Here is a 19,118-nt window from a genome sequence, read left to right as displayed (position 1 = left end):
TGGAAGGCCAGAATGTCTTTTTCTCTTCCCTGCCGTCTTGTCCCGCGGTCAGGCTGTTGGAGTTGCCACGTCGGGGCAGTCGGGGCTCCCGATATTGAAGCCCCCGCTGGGCGGTGAAAGGTCCGTGGCGGGCCGACCCAAGCCCCGCGATTTGGGGCGGGCGAACACGTTGCCTCTGCCACTGCCGGAGCTCCCGATGTCGGCCCCCAACCAGGGGCCTGCGGGCTTCCGACGTCCACACGGCCCGCGCCGGAGCCTCCGGAGACGAGTCGCAGCCGTTCCCGCAGCATTCGCAGGCAGCCAGCGCCGCAGGTGGTGAGTCCGGTCCGTGGGCTCTGCGAACCAGAGCCCCAGGTGGTCCCAGGAACATGCTGAACCTCCGCAAAATTAGAGTGCTGGCAAACCTTCTTTGTGATTACATCGACATGCTGAGCCCAAGACAAATCATCAGATAAAACACCCAGGAATTTGAAGCTGCTACCCTCCACCGCCAAACCACCAATGAAAACTACCATGTAGTGTCCGACATCGATTCTTCTCCGTGGATTGTCACTTGTCGTTGTGGGAAAGCTTGTGTGGTCATACAAAATGGTTATACAAAATGGCGGCACTGCCCTAGCAGCTGCCGCTCACCTGCGGTCCATTTGTCTTTGTGTTTTTGTTGTTTGTTTTTTTTTTGTCTTAATTGTAGTTGTGATGTGGTGTTTTTGTGTTTGTGTACTGTGTGTGTATGTAGGGGGAGGGGGAAACTAACACTGTAAATATGTGTCCCTTCCGAACGGAGACCCGACCTTTGTTTTCTGGGCCGTGTCTCCGTTCCTGCTGCGGCCTACCATCGGCCCAACTCCTGGAGCTGTCAGCCTCCAGGGCTCTGGTTCGCAGAGCCCGCGGATCGGACTTACCACCACCGGAGCCGGCCATCTTCGGAGGCTGCGGGAGCAGCTGCGACTCGCCTTAGGCTCGGGCCGCGTGGATGCCGACATCGGGAGCTCCGGCAGCGGCAGCGTGTTCGCCCGCCCCGGATCGCGGGGCATGGGGCGCGGACATTTCACCGTCCGGCGCGGCCTAGGATGGCCGCGGGATATTTCTCTGCTGGGCGGGGGCTTCAATGTCGGGAGCCACGACCGCCCCGACGTGCAACAACAGCGGCAGCAGCGTGTGCGCCCGCCCCGGATCGGACTTATCATCGGCGGAGCCGGCCGTCTTCGGAGGCTGCGGGAGCGGCTGCGACGCGACGCGCCTTGGGCTCGGCCCGCTGTGGACCGTCCGGTGCGGCCTGCAACCACAACAACCTGACTGCGGGCGAGGACAGCGGGAGAAGGGAAAGACATTGTGGCCTTCCATCACAGTGAGGAGAGAGAGGACTGGAGGAGACTCACTGTGATGGATGTTTCTTTGATGGATGTTTCTTTTTTTGTGTGTTTTTGGGGTTGGGTGGTTTGAGTGCCTGTTTGATGCTTTTATTGTTGGACTGTGTTTTTGGGGGTTTTGGGGTGTGTGATTTGAATGCCTATTTAATGCTTTTATTGTTGGACTGTGTTTTGGGGGGTTTTTGGGGTTGGGTAATTTTGGGTGCCTGTTTAGTGCTTTTATTGTTGGACTGTGGGTGATTGAATTAACATTTTGTTCAAGATGGCCGCGCCGTTGTGTTTGGCTGCCTGCCACTGTATGTTTCTTTTTTTTCCTGGTCAGATGTGCAGCACTTTGGTCAACGTGGGTTGTTTTTAAATGTGCTATACAAATAAATTGACTTGACTTGACTTGACTTGGTCCTGAGATCCTGAGAGCGATGCCGTCTGGAGCTATGCTCCTGGTAGGGTCACCTATGGTGGTATGGTCGAGGGGGAGGTCCCTGACAAAGAGCAGTTCAACCAAGACCACACGGTGGAACAGGTGGAGGATGATGGCTGACTTTATTGGAGAGTCACAAAAGCTGGGAAGGCAGATTAAGGCTGCAGCAGAAAAGGGTCCCCCAGGTCGTCTTGGACTCCATGCCACTGGATCCTGACTCAGATCCATCAAGGACCCTGTGGTGGCTGTCTGTGCACCAGTCTCCCCACGTTAAACAAAGTCACGCACAGGCATCCGACCCTATGGAGAGGCCAGTCATACTCGCTTCGAGTGACCGCCAATGATGATGGTCTCCGACATCCCTTTTCTGAAGTCAATGATCCTTGGTTTTGTTGATGTGGTACCACTCAACCAGATGTTCTATCTCTCTCCTGTACACTGATTCATCAGCACCCTTCAGCAATGCTGTTAGTGAATTTGTAATTGGCATTGGAGCTGTGCTTAGCTACAGTCGGGGTGAAAGCATAGAGCAGACGCATAAAAACACAGAATGAGCTGCAACTGTGTTGATGGTCCGTGAGAAGATGCTTGTTATATATCCGCACTGATCGGTAACAACATTTCACTGAGTGTGAGGGTCGGTTTAATTTAATTTGGTTTATTAATTGTCACATGTACGGAGGTACAGTGAAAAGGTTTTGTTGCATGTTAACCAGTCAGCGGAAATACACGATTATAATTGTGATTGGGGCGTGGCTGTGTTCTGCAGCTGCGGCTCACCGGCAGTCTCTCCGTTTTTTTTTTGTGTTTTTTTTGTCATTGTTGATGTTAAATGTACGTTTTGTTTTATTTTTAATTCTGTGTATGTAGGGGGGTGGTGGGGGGGTTGGGGGAAACCTTTTTTTAAATCTCCTCCTCAACGGAGATGCGACCTTTACCGTGTCGTATCTCCGTTCGCGCAACGGCCTAACAACGTGGAGTCGGCGGCCTCCAGCTGGGATCGACCTCGAAGACTCCGGTCGCAGGGCCTGGACTTACCATCTCGGAGGTTTCGGCCGTGGGCCCTGCAGACCGCAACATCTGGAGTTCGCAGGTCCCTGGCTGGCGACCGGCTTTTGGGAGCTCCAGCCGTAGCAGCTTCGACCGCCCCGAAGCACGAGGCACGATCAACCCGCCCGCAGGCCCTTCATCGCCCTGCGTGGCCTGGCCGTGGCACTTTACATCGCCCGGTGGGGGCTCAGGACTCTCATCGCCCTGCGTGGCTCGGCCGCGGCATTTTCCATCGCCCGGTGGGGGCTCAGGACTTTCATCGGCCTGCTCGGCTCGACCCTGGGACTTTCCATCGCCCGGTGGGGGCTTCAAGGGGTTGGGAGCCTCGATCGCCTCGTGGCGCCACGGGAGAAGAACGAGGAGGAGATAAGACTTTGCCTTCCATCACAGTGAGGGTATGCCTAGAGCAATCACTGTGATGGCTGTTTTGTGTAAAAAATTGTATCTGTGTGTCTTGTGTTCTTTAATGTCTACTGCCGGACCCTGACGTGAGAGGACGCTGGCGTTGATTATTCGCCGCTTTTCCGTCAGGATAGTTTGTCTGTTTGTCTGTTTGTTTCTATGTTAATTGTATTTGTAAAGCGCTTTGTGCATGTGTTAAGGCGCTATATAAAATAAATATATTATTATTATTATTATTATAATCGAGCCATTCACAGTGTACAGATACATGATAAAGGGAATAAAGACCTTTGAGTTCCTACATCAATGGGCTCAAGAACGTTTTTTTAGATATGTATAGCAATGACTTGAATTTCAAATATGACCAATGAACACACGGGAAATAAAGCTGTGTGTCAGGTGAATAAATCTCTGTTCTCTCAGAGGCTTTACCTGACTGTGTCTGTCTTTACCTGACATGTCTCTCAGTGTCTTTACCTGGACGTGTCTGGCTTTACCTGGCCGTGTCTGGCGTGATCTGGCCGTGTCTGGCTTTACCTGGCCGTGTCTGACGTGACCTGGCCGTGTCTGGCTTTACCTGGCCGTGTCTGATGTGATCTGGCCATGTCTGGATTTACCTGTCCGTGTCTGGCATGAACTGGCCGTGTCTGGCATGATCTGACCGTGTCTGCCATGATCTGGCCGTGTCTGGCTTTACCTGGCCGTCTGGCTTTACCTGGCCGTCTGGCTTTACCTGGCCGTCTGGCTTTACCTGGTCGTCTGGCTTTACCTGACTGTCTGGCTTTACCTGACTATGTCTGTTCACCACCGTTGTGCTGTTCCTCCGGTTGCGCAGAACGTCTGGTTGAAAAATCTGAGAGTTGTCACTAATGAAAAGAAACAAGGAAACATGAGGAGGATATCACACACACGTCACCAAACCCTACAAATAGTTCGGATTCACTTACCGGTTGACCAACGTTAAAAGAAAGTTCATAAGTGATAGGAGCAGAATTAGGCCATTCGGCCCTTCAAGTCTACTCCGCCATTCAATCATGGCTGATCTATCTTTCCCTCTCAACTCCATTCTCCTGCCTTCTCCCCATCACCCCTGGCACCCATACTAATCAAGAATCTAACTATCTTTGCCGTAAAAATATCCATTGACTTGGCCTCCACAGCCTTCTGTGGCAATGAATTCGACAGATTCACCATCCTCTGACTAAAGAAATTTTTCCTGATCTTCTTCCCATAGGAACGTCCTTTAATTCTGTAGCTATGACCTCTGGTCCTAGACTCTCCCACTAGTGGAAACATCCTCTCCACATCCACTCTATCCAGGATTAAGGTTGGATTTAAGGCCTGGTGTATTCACATCAATCTGAAACAAAATACTTTTAAAAGGACTTCAAATAAGTGGCAAAAGCTGAGCTCTGTGGAGATATTGTCATCAGTGCAGTGGCAGACCACTGATATACAAGTCCCTGAGAAACAGTAGGATGAAGCCACTCTGCCCCTTATGTCCACTCTACCATTGAAATGTTGAAAGATAACTTTCTCCATGACAACCATCTTCACCTCGAGATGTTTGTTATCAGGATTCGTGGATTTATCATCTTTCAATTCCATTCATTTTTTAACTAGTGCTAACGTCTTTGGTCTTCCTCCCGAAGAACTTGTACATCTTCAATGAAGACAGAAAAAATACGATTAATTTTTCTGCCATTTCCTTTTACGCTAATATAATTTTTATTAATCACTCACTAAACAAATGCAATATTCATGAAATTTCCAGTCCAAGAATAATGCGTTAAATCTATAGATGATTAAAACCTGGCCATGGACACTAACTGAATGAGTGATGGTCAATTGGCACCTGTGTCCAAGGTAGAAGGACATTTAAGGAAAAGGGTTATAAAGTTATCTGGAAACACAGATGGTCTGAGTCTTAGGTCGTAAAGTCGTAGCTAAACTGCACAGAAACATGGCAATTACTAAGCCAAATGTGTATCTAATTTGTCAACCTGCCTCGGATTGCAAGGATTTTCCTTCGGAAGCAGCGTCCCGTGAATCCAAGTCTCGGTCCTTACTGCAGTCCACAAAGATCAAACTTGAATTGGTCTGATTTCCCCAACAAAGCCACAACACCACAAAATAACCCCCCCCCCCCCCCCCCCCCACCCCTCTGTGGTAACATGTTCCAGTACTGCACCATCCCCTCCCTGAATTGTTCAACTACAATGGCATTTTTTTATTTTCCTCCCAATATGGACATTTCCACATGTCCCCACATAGCCCGATATTCCAGATCTTTGCCCACTCACATAACCCGTTTACATCTCTTGCTTCTTTACAACTTTCAAGCTTCTTTACAACTTTATTTTCTAACTTGTAGCTTCAGCTAATTTAGAACCATACATCCATTCAGCTTAAATCTAATGAATAAACAGTGTTAGAAATTGTTTTATAGGATGTTCAAAATTGAATTGTTGCCTGGAATTTAAAACCCTCCCCAGACCAAAGTCTCAGCTGAACATACACAATGACTTAATCCCAACACCTCTTGTCTGGAGGATTTCAAGATTCATTATACTTAGAAACATAGAAAATAAGTACAGGAGTAAGCCATTCGGCCCTTCGAGCCTACACCACCATTCAATATGATCATGGCTGATCATCCAGCTCAGTAACCTGTACCTGCCTTCTCTCCATACCCCCTGATCCCTTAAGCCACAAGAGCCTCATCTAACTCCCTCTTAAATATAGCCATTGAACTGGTCTCAACTACCTTCTGTGGCAGAGAATTCCACAGACTCACCACTCTCTGTGTGAAGAAATGTTTTCTCATCTCGGTCCTAAAAGACTTCCCCCTTATCCTTAAGCTGTGACCCCTGGTTCTGGACTTCCCCAACATCGGGAACAATCTTCCCGCATCTAGCCTCTCCAACCCCTTAAGAATTTTATATGTTTCAATAAGATCCCCCCTCAGTCTTCTAAATTCCAGCGAGTATAAGCCTAGTCTATCCAGTCTTTCTTCATATGAAAGTCCTGCCATCCCAGGGATTAATCTGGTGAACCTTCTCTGTACTTCCTCTAAGGCTAGAATGTCTTTCCTCAGATTAGGAGACCAAAACTGCACACAATACTCCAGGTGTGGTCTCACCAAGGCTCTGCACAACTGCAGCAGAACCTCCCTGCTCCTATACTCAAATCCTCTTGCTATGAATGCTAACATACCATTCGCTTTCTTCACTGCCTGCTGCACCTGCACGCTTGCTTTCAATGACTGGTGCACCATGACACCCAGGTCACGTTGCATCTCCCCTTTTCCTAATTGGCCACCATTCAGGTAATACTCTGCTTTCCTGTTCTTGCCGCCAAAGTGGATAACCTCACATTTATCCACATTATATTGCATCTGCCATGCATTTGCCCACTCGCCTAATCTATCCATGTCACTCTGCAGCCTCCTAGCATCCTCCTCGCAGCTAACACTGCCACCCAGCTTCGTGTCATCTGCAAACTTAGAGATGTTGCATTCAATTCCCTCGTCCAAATCATTAATATATATTGTAAATAACTGGGGTCCCAGCACTGAGCCTTGCGGTACCCCACTAGTCACTGCCTGCCATTCCTACTCTTTGCTTCCTGTCCGCCAACCAATTCTCTATCCACCTCAACGCTGAACCCCCAATACCGTGTGCTTTAACTTTGTACACCAATCTCCTATGTGGGACCTTGTCGAAGGCCTTCTGAAAGTCCAGATATAACACATCGGCTGGTTCTCCCTTATCCACTCTACTAGTCACATCCTCGAAAAATTCTATAAGATTCGTCAGACATGATTTGCCTTTCATAAATCCATGCTGACTTTGTCCGATGATTTCACCACTTTCCAAATGTGATGCTATCACATCTTTAATAACTGACTCTAGCATTTTCCCCACTACCGATGTTAGGCTAACTGGTCTATAATTCCCCGTTTTCTCTCTCCCTCCCTTTTTAAAAAGTGGGGTTACATTAGCTACCCTCCAATCCTCAGGAACTACTCCAGAATCTAAAGAGTTTTGAAAAATTATCACTAATGCATCCACTATATCTGGGGCTACTTCCTTAAGCACTGGGATGCAGCCTATCTGGCCCTGGGGATTTATCTGCCTTTAATCCATTTAATTTACCTAACACCACTTCCCGACTAACCTGGATTTCCCTCAGTTCCTCCATCTCATTAGATCCCCGGTCCCCTGCTATTTCCGGCAGATTGTTTATGTCTTCCTTAGTGAAGACAGAACCAAAGTAGTTGTTCAATTGGTCTGCCATCTCCTTGTTCCCTATGATCAATTCACCTGTTTCCGACTGCAAGGGACCTACATTTGTCTTAACTAGTCTTTTTCTCTTCACATATCTATAAAAGCTTTTGCAGTCAGTTTTTATGTTCCCTGCCAGTTTTCTCTCATAATCTATTTTCCCTTACCTAATTAAGCCCTTTGTCTGCCTCTGCTGGACTCTGAATTTCTCCCAGTCCTCTGGTATGCTACTTTTTCTGGCTAATTTATATGCTTCATCTTTTGTTTTAATACTATCCTTGATTTCCCTTGTTAGCCACGAATGCACTACCTTTCCTGGTTTCCCCACCGACCAACACCAGACCTTTATCAGCAGCACCATCACGGACCTCATCACCTCCGGCGATCTACCCCCCAGTGCCTCCAATCTCATAGTTCCCCAGCCCCGCACGGCCCGATTCTACCTCCTACCCAAAATCCACAAACAGAACTGTCCCGGCAGACCCATTGTCTCTGCCTGCTCATGCCCCACCGAACTTATCTCTACCTACCTCGACTCCATCCTATCCCCCCCCTGGTTAAATCCCTCCCCACCTACGTCCAAGACACCTCACACGCTCTCCATCTCCTCGATAACTTCCGGTTCCCAGGCCCCCACTCCCTCATCTTCACCATGGATGTCCAGTCACTCTACACTTCCATCCCCCACAAGGATGGTCTCGAAGCCCTCCGTTTCTTCCTCGACCGTAGAACCAGCCAATCCCCATCGACCAACACTCTCCTCCGCCTAGCAGAGCTGGTTCTTACCCTCAACAACTTCTCCTTTGACTCCTCCCACTTCCTCCAAACCAGAGGCGTAGCTATGGGCACTCGCATGGGCCCTAGCTACGCCTGCCTCTTTGTCGGGTACGTCGAACAATCCCTGTTCCAGACGTACACTGGCCCCATCCCCGAACTCTACCTCCGCTACATCGATGACTGCATTGGTGCTACCTCTTGCACCCATGCAGAACTCACTGACTTCATACACTTCACCTCCAATTTCCATCCTGCCCTTAAATATACCTGGACTATCTCCGACATCTCCCTCCCGTTTCTGGACCTCACCATCTCCATCACAGGGAACAGACTAGTGACGGACATTTACTATAAACCCACTGACTCGCACAGCTATCTGGACTACACTTCTTCCCACCCAGTCCCCTGCAAAAAGTCTATCCCCTACTCCCAATTCCTCCGTCTACGCCGCATCTGCGCCCGGGATGAGGTGTTTCACACTAGGGCTTCCGAGATGTCCTCGTTCTTCAGGAAACGGGGCTTCCCCTCCTCCATTATAGATGAGGCTCTCACTAGGGTCTCTTCTACGTCCCACAGCTCCACTCTTGCTCCCCCTCCCCCCACTCGCAACAAGGACAGAATCCCCCTCGTTCTCACCTTCCACCCCACCAGCCAGCGGATCCAACATATCATCCACCAACATTTCCGTCACCTACAACGGGACCCCACCACTGGCCATATCTTCCCATTCCCTCCCCTCTCTGCGTTCCGCAGAGACCGTTCCCTCCGTAACTCCCTGGTCCACTCGTCCCTTCCTACCCAAACCACCCCAACCACGGGCACTTTCCCCTGCAACCGCACGAGATGCAACACCTGTCCCTTTACCTCCCCCCTCAACTCCATCCAAGGACCCAAACAGTCTTTCCAGGTGAGACAAAGGTTCACCTGCACCTCCTCCAACCTCATCTATTGCATCCGCTGCTCTAGATGTCAACTCATTTACATCGGCGAAACCAAGCACAGGCTCGGCGATTGCTTCGCTGAACACCTGCGCTCGGACTGCATTAACAAAACTGATCTCCCGGTGGCCGAGGACTTCAACTCCCCCTCTCATTCCCAGTCTGACCTTTCTGTCATGGGCCTCCTCCAGTGCCATAGTGAGGCCCACCGAAAATTGGAGGAACTGCACCTCATATTTCGCCTGGGCAGTTTGCAGCCCAGTGGTATGAACGTCGACTTCTCCAACTTTAGATAGTCCCTCTGTCCCTCCCTTCCCCTCCCCCTTCCCAGATCTCCCTCTATCTTCCTGTCTCCACCTATATCCTTCCTTTGTCCCGCCCCCCTGACATCAGTCTGAAGAAGGGTTTCGACCCGAAACGTCACCCATTCCTTCTCTCCCGAGATGCTGCCTGACCTGCTGAGTTACTCCAGCATTTTGTGAATAAATCGATTTGTACCAGCATCTGCAGTTATTTTCTTATACTACCTTTCCAAACTGGGATGAACAATTGTTGTAGTTCATCCATGCGATCTTTAAATGCCTTCCATTGCATGTCCACCGTCAACCCTTTAAGTATCAATTGCCAGTCTATCTTGGACAATTCACGTCTCATACCCTCAAAGTTACCTTTCTTTAAGTTCAGAACACTTGTTTCTGAATTGTATAAGAAAATAACTGCAGATGCTGGTACAAATCAATTTATTCACAAAATGCTGGAGTAACTCAGCAGGTCAGGCAGCATCTCGGGAGAGAAGGAATGGGTGACGTTTCGGGTCGAGACCCTTCTTCAGACTGATGTCAGGGGGGCAGGACAAAGGAAGGATATAGGTGGAGACAGGAAGATAGAGGGAGATCTGGGAAGGAGATGGGGAAGGGAGGGACAGAGGAACTATCTAAAGTTGGAGAAGTCGATGTTCATACCACTGGGCTGCAAACTGCCCAGGCGAAAATTTAGGTGCTGTTCCTCCAATTTCCGGTGGGCCTCACTATGGCACTGGAGGAGGCCCATGACAGAAAGGTCAGACTGGGAATGGGAGGGGAAGTTGAAGTGCTCGGCCACCGGGAGATCAGTTTGGTTAATGCGGACCGAGCGCAGGTGTTCAGCGAAGCGATCGCCGAGCCTGCGCTTGGTTTCGCCGATGTAAATGAGTTTCTGAATTGACTTTGTCACTCTCCATCCTAATGAAGAACTCCACCATATTATGTTCACTCTTGCCCAAGGGGCCTCGCACAACAAGACTGCTAACTAACCCTTCCTCATTACTCAATACTGACTAAATGACGACTTCTTATTCTGAAACAATGTAAGCCTTTCAAGACCACTCGGTATTGTATACCAATAAAAATCAACTCTTGTTTTTCCAAACCTCAGCAAATATCGACCCAGTCAGAACACAAATTTTTTTAAATTTTGAGAGGGACGGACATAGTTGACGTGGGTAGGCTTTTCCCTTTGAGAGTGGGGAAGATTCCAACAAGGGGACATAGCTTCAGAATTGAGGGACAAAGATTTAGAGGTAACATGAGGGGGAACTTCTTTATTCAGAGGGTTGTGGCTGTATGGAATGGGCTTCCGGTGGAAGTGGTGGAGGCTGGCTCGATTTTATTATTTAAGAGTAAATTGGATAGGTATATGGATAGGAGGGGATTGGAGGGTTATGGTCTGAGTGCAGGTAGATGAGACTAGGTCAGGGAGAATGGTCGGCGTGGACTGGTAGGGCCGGACAGGCCTGTTTCCATGCTGTAGTTGTTATATGTTATATGTTATATTCATCACAGGACGCACAAGCAGCTCAACCCACGAATCACTCTGGTGGGCTCCTGTGAACTATCTCCAGAATGCAAGAAGTTCCCCACTTTAGTTATATCAAACTACACAATTTACTTCATACCTCAATGTACCATACACTAGAAACATAGATAATAGGTGCAGGAGGAGACCATTCGGCCCTTCGAGCCAGCACCGCCATTCAATATATCATGGCTGATCATCCCCAATCAATAACCCGTGCCTGCCTTCTCCCCATATCCCTTGATTCCACTAGCCCCTAGAGCTCTATCTAACTCTCTCTTAAATCCATCCAGTGATTTGGCTTCCACTGCCCTCTGTGGCAGAGAATTCCACAAATTCACAACTCTCTGGGTGAAAAGGTTTTTTCTCACCTCAGTTTTAAATGGCCTCCCCTTTATTCTGTGGCCCCTGGTTCTGGACTCGCCCAACATTGGAAACATTTCTCCTGCATCTAGCTTGTCCAGTCCTTTTATAATTTTATGTTTCTATAAGATCCCCTCTCATCCTTCCAAACTCCAGTGAATACAAGCCTAGTCTTTTCAATCTTTCCTCATATGACAGTCCCTGGTAGGCAAACATTTTCCTTTTGCCAATTCCATTCACTTGCATATCACCACCCTCATTACGCCATTAATGGTTACATCCCCATAGCATGGTTTCATTCTAAAATATTCTCCCTCAACCCTATCCCCAAATCCTTCATCCCACTATTCCAAATTGCCTCCAATACTCAATCCCTTCCATCCTTCTCCCAAATTCCCCCCGCCACTCTTTTTGATTCTCCCCAAACCTGTTGCCTTGAAACAGTGAATGTGAACTCACTTCAGTTTTAACACAGGTTCCATTTCTACTAATATCTTTGCAAAGTTCCTCATAGAAGGACAATGATCTATGTGTAGGCTCCTTTCTCTCTCCCTTGTGTTCATTATGCCACCTTTCTTGCAATCCTGTATCCGGGTTAACATGTAAAGCAATTTCTGCTGTGTAACAATCGAGCCATTCAACAGTTCTGGCATCACAATGAGTGATGTTCTGCATATTTGACATCCATCCAGCAACGTTCAAAAGCACCTTGAAATCACGAAGCAGTTAGCAACAGAAGCAACCAAGCAACAGCAGAGACTGCCAGTAAACAGCCTACTCCAAAGCAAAGTCCATTTATTGTTTGAAGGAAAGAGGAAGCATCATCCAAATAATAGCTTGCCAATTTCTCCAGCATGGAGAATGGACAGTTAAATACAAAATATACATTATTGCAATGTGGTCATCAGCCTCTTTTGACAGAGGAATTACCCAATCATCTACACTCTGGTGAAAGCATTCATAAAATTCACCTAACTAAATTGAATGGATAATTAACATTAAAAGAAAAACAAAATTACTCTCCTAACAATCTTAGCTCTTACTACCTACAACAAGAAATTTAGATTCACAGAAAGATTCAACCCATCGTGCTGCTTTGGGTTTTTCAATTATTCTCAATAATGGGAATGCCTTGTCCTTCGTGTTTATTCAGTTCACTTTTGAAAATTCCAACACCCTTTTGGGCAGCATAACTTGCTGCAAAAAGCTGCTTTCCTTATCGTTCTGTATTTTTGACATTCACTGTAATTTGTGCCTTCAACAACCCTCCCAACCTGGTAGTACTCTCATTCCCTAATTCACAAGAGCAAGAAAAGGTTGAACATCTCCAGCACATCTTTGCAGTATCTGAACAACATGCAAGTACACTTGGTATCATCAGCGTGGGTGGTCATTCAGCCCAGGTCTACACCAGCTCCGTGCAAACCCTTCAATTCCTTCCTCACACCTGCCCCTATAAATTATTCCATCCCCAATATATTACAAGGTCTTAATTGATCCCATCTCCACGACCAAGACAGTGAATTCAAGATCATAATTAGAATCATAGTGAGAGGTCCTTTGGTCCACCTTGTCCACGCCGACCACAAGACGACCTACATGTCCAATTTTCTTGCTTTTGGTCCATATCCTTCTACAACTTCCCTATCCAAGAACCAGTCCAAACACATTTTAATGTCCAATCACTCCAAGGATGCTGCCTGGCCCACTGAGTACCTCCTCCAGCACTTACTGTTTCACCTGACATTTTACTCTTCCCCTTTCCACCATCCAGAGATCCCGAACAGTTCACCCAGGCGAAGAAACATCTCACCAGAAAAAACAGGCCTGATCAGATAAATCCCAAGCCTGATCAGATATATCCGAGGACACTGTGGGAATTTAGAGAGGAAATTGCAGGTGCCCTGGCTGAGATTTATGCGGTCACTAAATACGGGCGAGGTGCCGTTTAGAAGCAATTAGGCAGGTGAAACTAGACAAGCAATTAGGCAAGTGGAACGAATGTGGATGGGACATGTTGGTCGGTGTAGAGAAATTGGGCTAAGAACCTGTTTCCACACTGTATGAATCTATGATTCGGTCTCCTCTACATTGAAGAAACCAAAGGTAGATTGATTAGCTCCATCCTGTCAGATGTGTCAGACTTGCCTGTCAAGTCTCTTTCCCATTCCTACTTGGAGAGTTCAACAAAGCCCAATGTAAGCTGCAGTAGTGGCATCTCATATCTCCACCTCGCATCTTAATAATCAGGAGCACAAGTAGGCACCTGGCCTTTCATCAAGTTGCGCAGGAAAATAACTGCAGATGCTGGTACAAATCGAAGGTATCACAAAATGCTGGAGTAACTCAGCAGGTCAGGCAGCGTCTAGTCCGCTTAACCAACCTAATCTCCCGTTGGCTGACCACTTCAACTCCCCCTCCCAGTCTGACCTTTCTGTCATGGGCTTCCTCCAGTGCCATAGTGAGAGGAAATTGGAGGAACAGCACCTCATATTTCGCTTGGGCAGTTTACAGCCCAGTGGAATGAAAATTGACTTCTCCAACTTTAGATAGTTCCTCTGTCCCTCTCTTCCCCTCTCCCTTTCCAGTTCTCCCATTGTCTTCCTGTCTCCACCTATATCCTTTCTTTGTCCCACCCCCCTGACATCAGTCTGAAGAACGGCCTCGACCCGAAATGTCACCCACTCTTCTAGATGCTGCCTGACCTGCTGAGTTACTCCAGCATTTTGTGATACCTGGCCATTCATCAAGATCATTGCTGATCTTCAACATCAACGCCAAGTTCCAGCACCATCCCCACAATATCCAAATATTTATCTGGATTTTAATGAATCCATCGCTCAGCAGCCATCACTCCTATCAACTCTGTCTCCTTCTGAGCCAAGCTGCCATCCCAGAGCCAAGCTGGTGACTCTCCACGACATTCCACCTCTGGCTTGCTGGCTGCACCTGGAGTTAGCTCAGTGACTTTGACCAACATTTCCTTATCTGTCACCATTAAATAGTTTATTTTCTGCTCTGATGCAAAAACCTTGCATTTCTTCACCATATTTAATTTCTCACACCTGTTGTCTATATCCCCATTAAGCTACCTCCTTCTCATAGCTCACAATCCACCTGGTTTTGTATTAAAAACAAAACTTGAATAATGACATTTGGTTCCTTCAGCCAAACTGCTCAGAAAGATTGTGAATATATGGGGTCCAAACATCAATTCCTGGGATAACCAAATAAAATGTTTATTCACACCTTGTTTTCTTAACCAATTCTCAATCTGCACCTCCTTCTCTCGTGTGACCCATCAACGTCTTTCTTACATCAGCTCTTTTTTATTTCCAACAGATCAGCTGCGATTAACATGTCTTCTCTGCCCCTCTCAGCTGCACCATGCCTCTCATTCCACTGTTCTAAATGGCTGAAGAATTACAAAGCCCTCCTCTTGCAACATTGTTAACCATTCAATAATCTGTTTTTCTTTCCTATTTCTATTCTGTTATTTTTCAAACATGGCACAGTGAGTAAATCAGTTTTGTTCAGTTTTGGTCTCCTAATTTGAGGAAGGACATTCTTGCTATTGAGGGAGAGCAGCGTAGGTACACAAGGTTAATTCCCGGGATGACGGGACTGTCATATGATGAAAGAATGGAGCGACTGGGCTTGTATTCACTGGAATTTAGAAGGATGCGAGGGGATCTTATAGAAACATATAAAATTATTAAGGGTTTGGACACGCTAGATGCAGGAAACATGTTCCCCATGTTGGGGGAGTCCAGAACCAGGGGTCACAGTTTAAGAATAAGTGGTAGGCCATTTGATACTGAGATGTGGAAAAACGTTTTCACCCAGAGAGTTGTGGAATTCTCTGCCTCAGAAGGCAGAGGAGGTCGATTCACTGGATGCATTCAAAAGAGAGTTAGATACAGCTCTTAGGGCTAGCAGATTCAAGGGATATGGGGAGAAGGCAGGCACGGGTTACTGTTTGTGGGTGATCAGCCATGATCACATTGAATGGCGGTGATGGCTCAAAGGGTCGAATGGCCTACTCCTGCATCTATTGTCTATGTATCTATGTATCTAACCACTGAACGTCCTACCTAATCTTTCTCACAGCACCAGACAATAGGTCAGCATCCCATTGTCTCCCTGTATCCTTGTTGTCAACGTGAGCATCAGGTTCTGACTCATCAACTCTATCCTGTCTCCCTGCCACCCTGTTTACACAAATTCTCTCAAAATATTTAGCACCCTCTTGATGATTTCTTTTACGTTGGCGCCTGAGAGGCCCATCAAAACTTACAGACATTGCTCTCTATCCTGACGATAATGTACTGTACTTCATAAATTCATTATACTCCCCACTTAATCATCCTATGTCCCACAATAGCATGGTCAAGAAAGACTGCCTTCCTTCAAGGTGGCATCATTCTCGCCAGACTCCAACAATGTGAGATGTTGACACTGATTGCAACATTTTCAGACCCACTCTGATAAAACCACATGAGATGCAACGTTAACCGCAGCCTGGCTGTGTGACAGCCGTGGCTGGACCATCTCTCTCTACTTGTGTGCTCGTCCCTAAGACAGTGTCGGGAGCTGCCATCCCTCCCTCACTGACGGTATGTTTCAATCCGCAAAGCGATCGCATGGCAGCCGTAAGCTGGGGACACGCCCCTCCGCTCTGCGGGCCGACGCCAGGCGAGCCCCGGCCTCGTGACTCGCTGCACCGGAGCCTGCGGCCGGCCACTCGCTCACCTCATGCCGCTGATCATCGGCGCGCTGTTGGAGCGCCGCAGGCCGCCGCAGTCGCTCGGGGCCGGCGCGCCGGGCAGCTCCAGCTCCATTCTCTCGTGGGCCATGGCCGGAGCCCGGCCCGGGGCACCCTGCCAGCCGAGGCCCGGGCTCGGCAACTGCGGCCTAACACACACCGCTGGCGCCTGGGCCTCGGCCTCGCCCACATCCCTGGCCCGCCCGCCCGCGCTCGCTGCAGCCGCCACCAATCGCAGCGCCGCCTCCGCGACCGGCGGTCAATCAGCGGCAGCCAGGGAAGCAGGTGGCCGCGCCGGACAATGACAGCTCGCTGCGGCCACTCTCATTGGCCGTTCCATTCACCAATCGGATTGGCGGTCTGTCCGGTCAATCAGGTGACAATTAACCAATTAGGCGCTGGGGCTGAGTGGGAGTCAGGAAACACGCAAGGCGGACCAATCAAACGCTTCGTGCGGCGACTAAGCCACGCGCCGGAAGTGTTGCTTCTGACAGCTGGCACACTGAAACGCCGCGTTCCGCCCCGCCCCTACCTCTACCCAGCCCGCCTCCCCTACCTCTACCCCGCCCGCCTCCCCTACCTCTACCCCGCCCGCCTCCCCTACCTCTACCCCACCCCCGCCGCTCCTCCGCCCCCCACCCCTCCTCTACCCCGCCCCGACCTCTACCCCCCAACCCGCCGCGACCTCGCCCCCGCCCCGACCTCTACCCCGCACCCCCCCCAACCCGCCCCTACCTCTACCCCCCTCCCCCCACCGCAGGGCGAAATCATTACTTAAAATGTCTCAATCTGAAGTTGGTTCAAAGCAAGGCTAATTCTTGACTCGTAGAAACATAGAAAATAGGTGTAAATGCAGACAAATGAGACTTGTTCAGGAAAGCATCTTGGTCAGAATGGATGAGTTGGGCTGAAGGGCCTGTTACCAAGCTGTTTTTTAACCCACTGACTCTCATATTCAGTGACCTGACTAACAAGGCCAGTACACCACATGCCTTCCTAATCAGGGTCGACTGTGGGAAACTGTGGAAGAAATTAATTTAGAGGGAAATGAAAGGAAAATGAAAAAGCGAACTTTGCAGGTTTGCTCCGAGACTTTATTGCATGATAGTCAATAGTCAATAGTCGTTTATTTGTCACATACACATAAATGTGTAGTGAAATGAAACATTACCCGCAGTTGAAACAATAAGACCAATAAGAATAATAAATAAAAATGCAATAACACATACATGGAGAGAAGGCGGCAGTTAACTGCTCACCAGTTCTCTGACTTCACAGCAGAAGTAGCCGACAGTTACATAATATAAGAAAATAGCGGATGTAATAGATGAGGTTGGAGGAGCAGCGGATGCAATAGATGAGGTTGGAGGAGGTGTAGGTGAACCTTTGTCTCACCTGGAAAGACTTTGGGTCCTTGAATGGAGTTGAGGGAGGAGGTAAAGGGACAGGTGTTGCAACTCGTGCGGTTGCAGGGGAAAGTGCCCGGGGTTGGGATGGTTTGGGTAGGAAGGGACGAGTGGACCAGGGAGTTGCGGAGGGAACGGTCTCTGCGGAACGCAGAGAGGGGAGGGGATGGGAAGATATGGCCAGTGGTGGGGTCCCATTGTAGGTGACGGAAATGTTGGCGGATAATTTGTTGGATCCGCTGGCTGGTGGGGTGGAAGGTGAGAACGAGGGGAATTCTGTCCTTGTTGCGAGTGGGGGAGGGGGAGTAAGAGCGGAGTTACGGGATGTAGAAGAGACCCTAGTGAGAGCCTCATCTATAATGGAGGAGGGGAAGCCCCGTTTCCTGAAGAACGAGGACATCTCGGAAGCCCTAGTGTGAAACACCTCATCCCGGGCGCAGATGCGGCGTAGACGGAGGAATTGGGAGTAGGGGATAGACTTTTTGCAGGGGTTCGGGTGGGAAGAAGTGTAGTCCAGATAGCTGTGTGAGTCAGTGGGTTTATAGTAAATGTCCGTCACTAGCCTGTCTCCTGTGATGGAGATGGTGAGGTCCAGAAACGGGAGGGAGATGTCGGAGATAGTCCAGGTATATTTAAGGGCAGGATGGAAATTGGAGGTGAAGTGTATGAAGTCAGTGAGTTCTGCATGGGTACAAGAGGTAGCACAAATGCAGTCGTTGATGTAACGGAGGTAGAGTTCGGGGATGGGGCCGGTGTGCGTCCGGAACAGGGATTGTTCGACGTACCCGACAAAGAGGCAGGCGTAGCTAGGGCCCATGCGAGTGCCCATAGCTACGCCTCTGGTTTGGAGGAAGTGGGAGGAGTCAAAGGAGAAGTTGTTGAGGGTAAGAAACAGCTCTGCCGACAGTTATTCTGTGCAGTAAACAACTTATGTTTTTTGTTAGAATATTTTCGTAGAGTTGTGTATATCAACAACATGGGTACCAATTATTTCATTAGTCATAACATACTTTTTGTTTATGTGAATCTTATTCAACAACAGATGGTAAATACAAGTCAAACACAATACAAGGGCATCTTGACATTATTCTATCTCACCTTTTAGGCGGTCCGCGCCCCCATCCCTTCTCCGAGCCATCATAAGCCCCCCATTTACAGTAACATCACTACTAGCGGTCAGGGGCGCGGGTGGTCTAATGTAACTTCTCACAGAAGGGAAAACAAGCTTCATTATCTCCTCTACCATTTCATGTTGACCTTTACCATCCACCCTTCAACGCATTCCCAGACAAGAGGTAATATGTCTAATCTTAATATGTCTAATCTTACTTTGAAAATGATCCACGATTTCTAGAGCCACTTCCTTAAGTACCCTGGGATGCAGACCATCAGGCCCTGGGCACTTATCAGCCTTCAGTCCCATCAGTCTACCCAACACCATTTCCTGCCTAATGTCAATTTCCTTCAGTTCCTCCATCACCCTGGGACTTCTGTCCACTAGTACATC

General features: G+C 48.5%; 1 protein-coding gene across 1 annotated transcript in view; it reads right to left on the bottom strand.

The window, feature by feature from the left end:
* Nucleotides 1-16,493, bottom strand: part of pabir2 (PABIR family member 2) — a 51,516-nt gene extending 35,023 nt beyond the window's left edge. Inside the window, exons 1-2 of the mRNA XM_078432084.1 lie at nt 16,193-16,493; nt 4,031-4,109 (exon numbers count right to left, since the gene is read on the bottom strand). Coding sequence (XP_078288210.1) covers nt 4,031-4,109; nt 16,193-16,296 — 183 coding nt within the window. The 5' untranslated portion in view covers nt 16,297-16,493. The remainder of the gene's footprint in view (nt 1-4,030; nt 4,110-16,192) is intronic.
* Nucleotides 16,494-19,118: the final 2,625 nt, after the last annotated feature.

The sequence above is a fragment of the Rhinoraja longicauda genome, unplaced genomic scaffold, assembly GCF_053455715.1.
Source record: "Rhinoraja longicauda isolate Sanriku21f unplaced genomic scaffold, sRhiLon1.1 Scf000049, whole genome shotgun sequence".
NCBI classification, from domain to species: Eukaryota; Metazoa; Chordata; class Chondrichthyes; order Rajiformes; family Arhynchobatidae; genus Rhinoraja; species Rhinoraja longicauda.
This window is presented reverse-complemented; position numbering and strand designations above follow the sequence as displayed.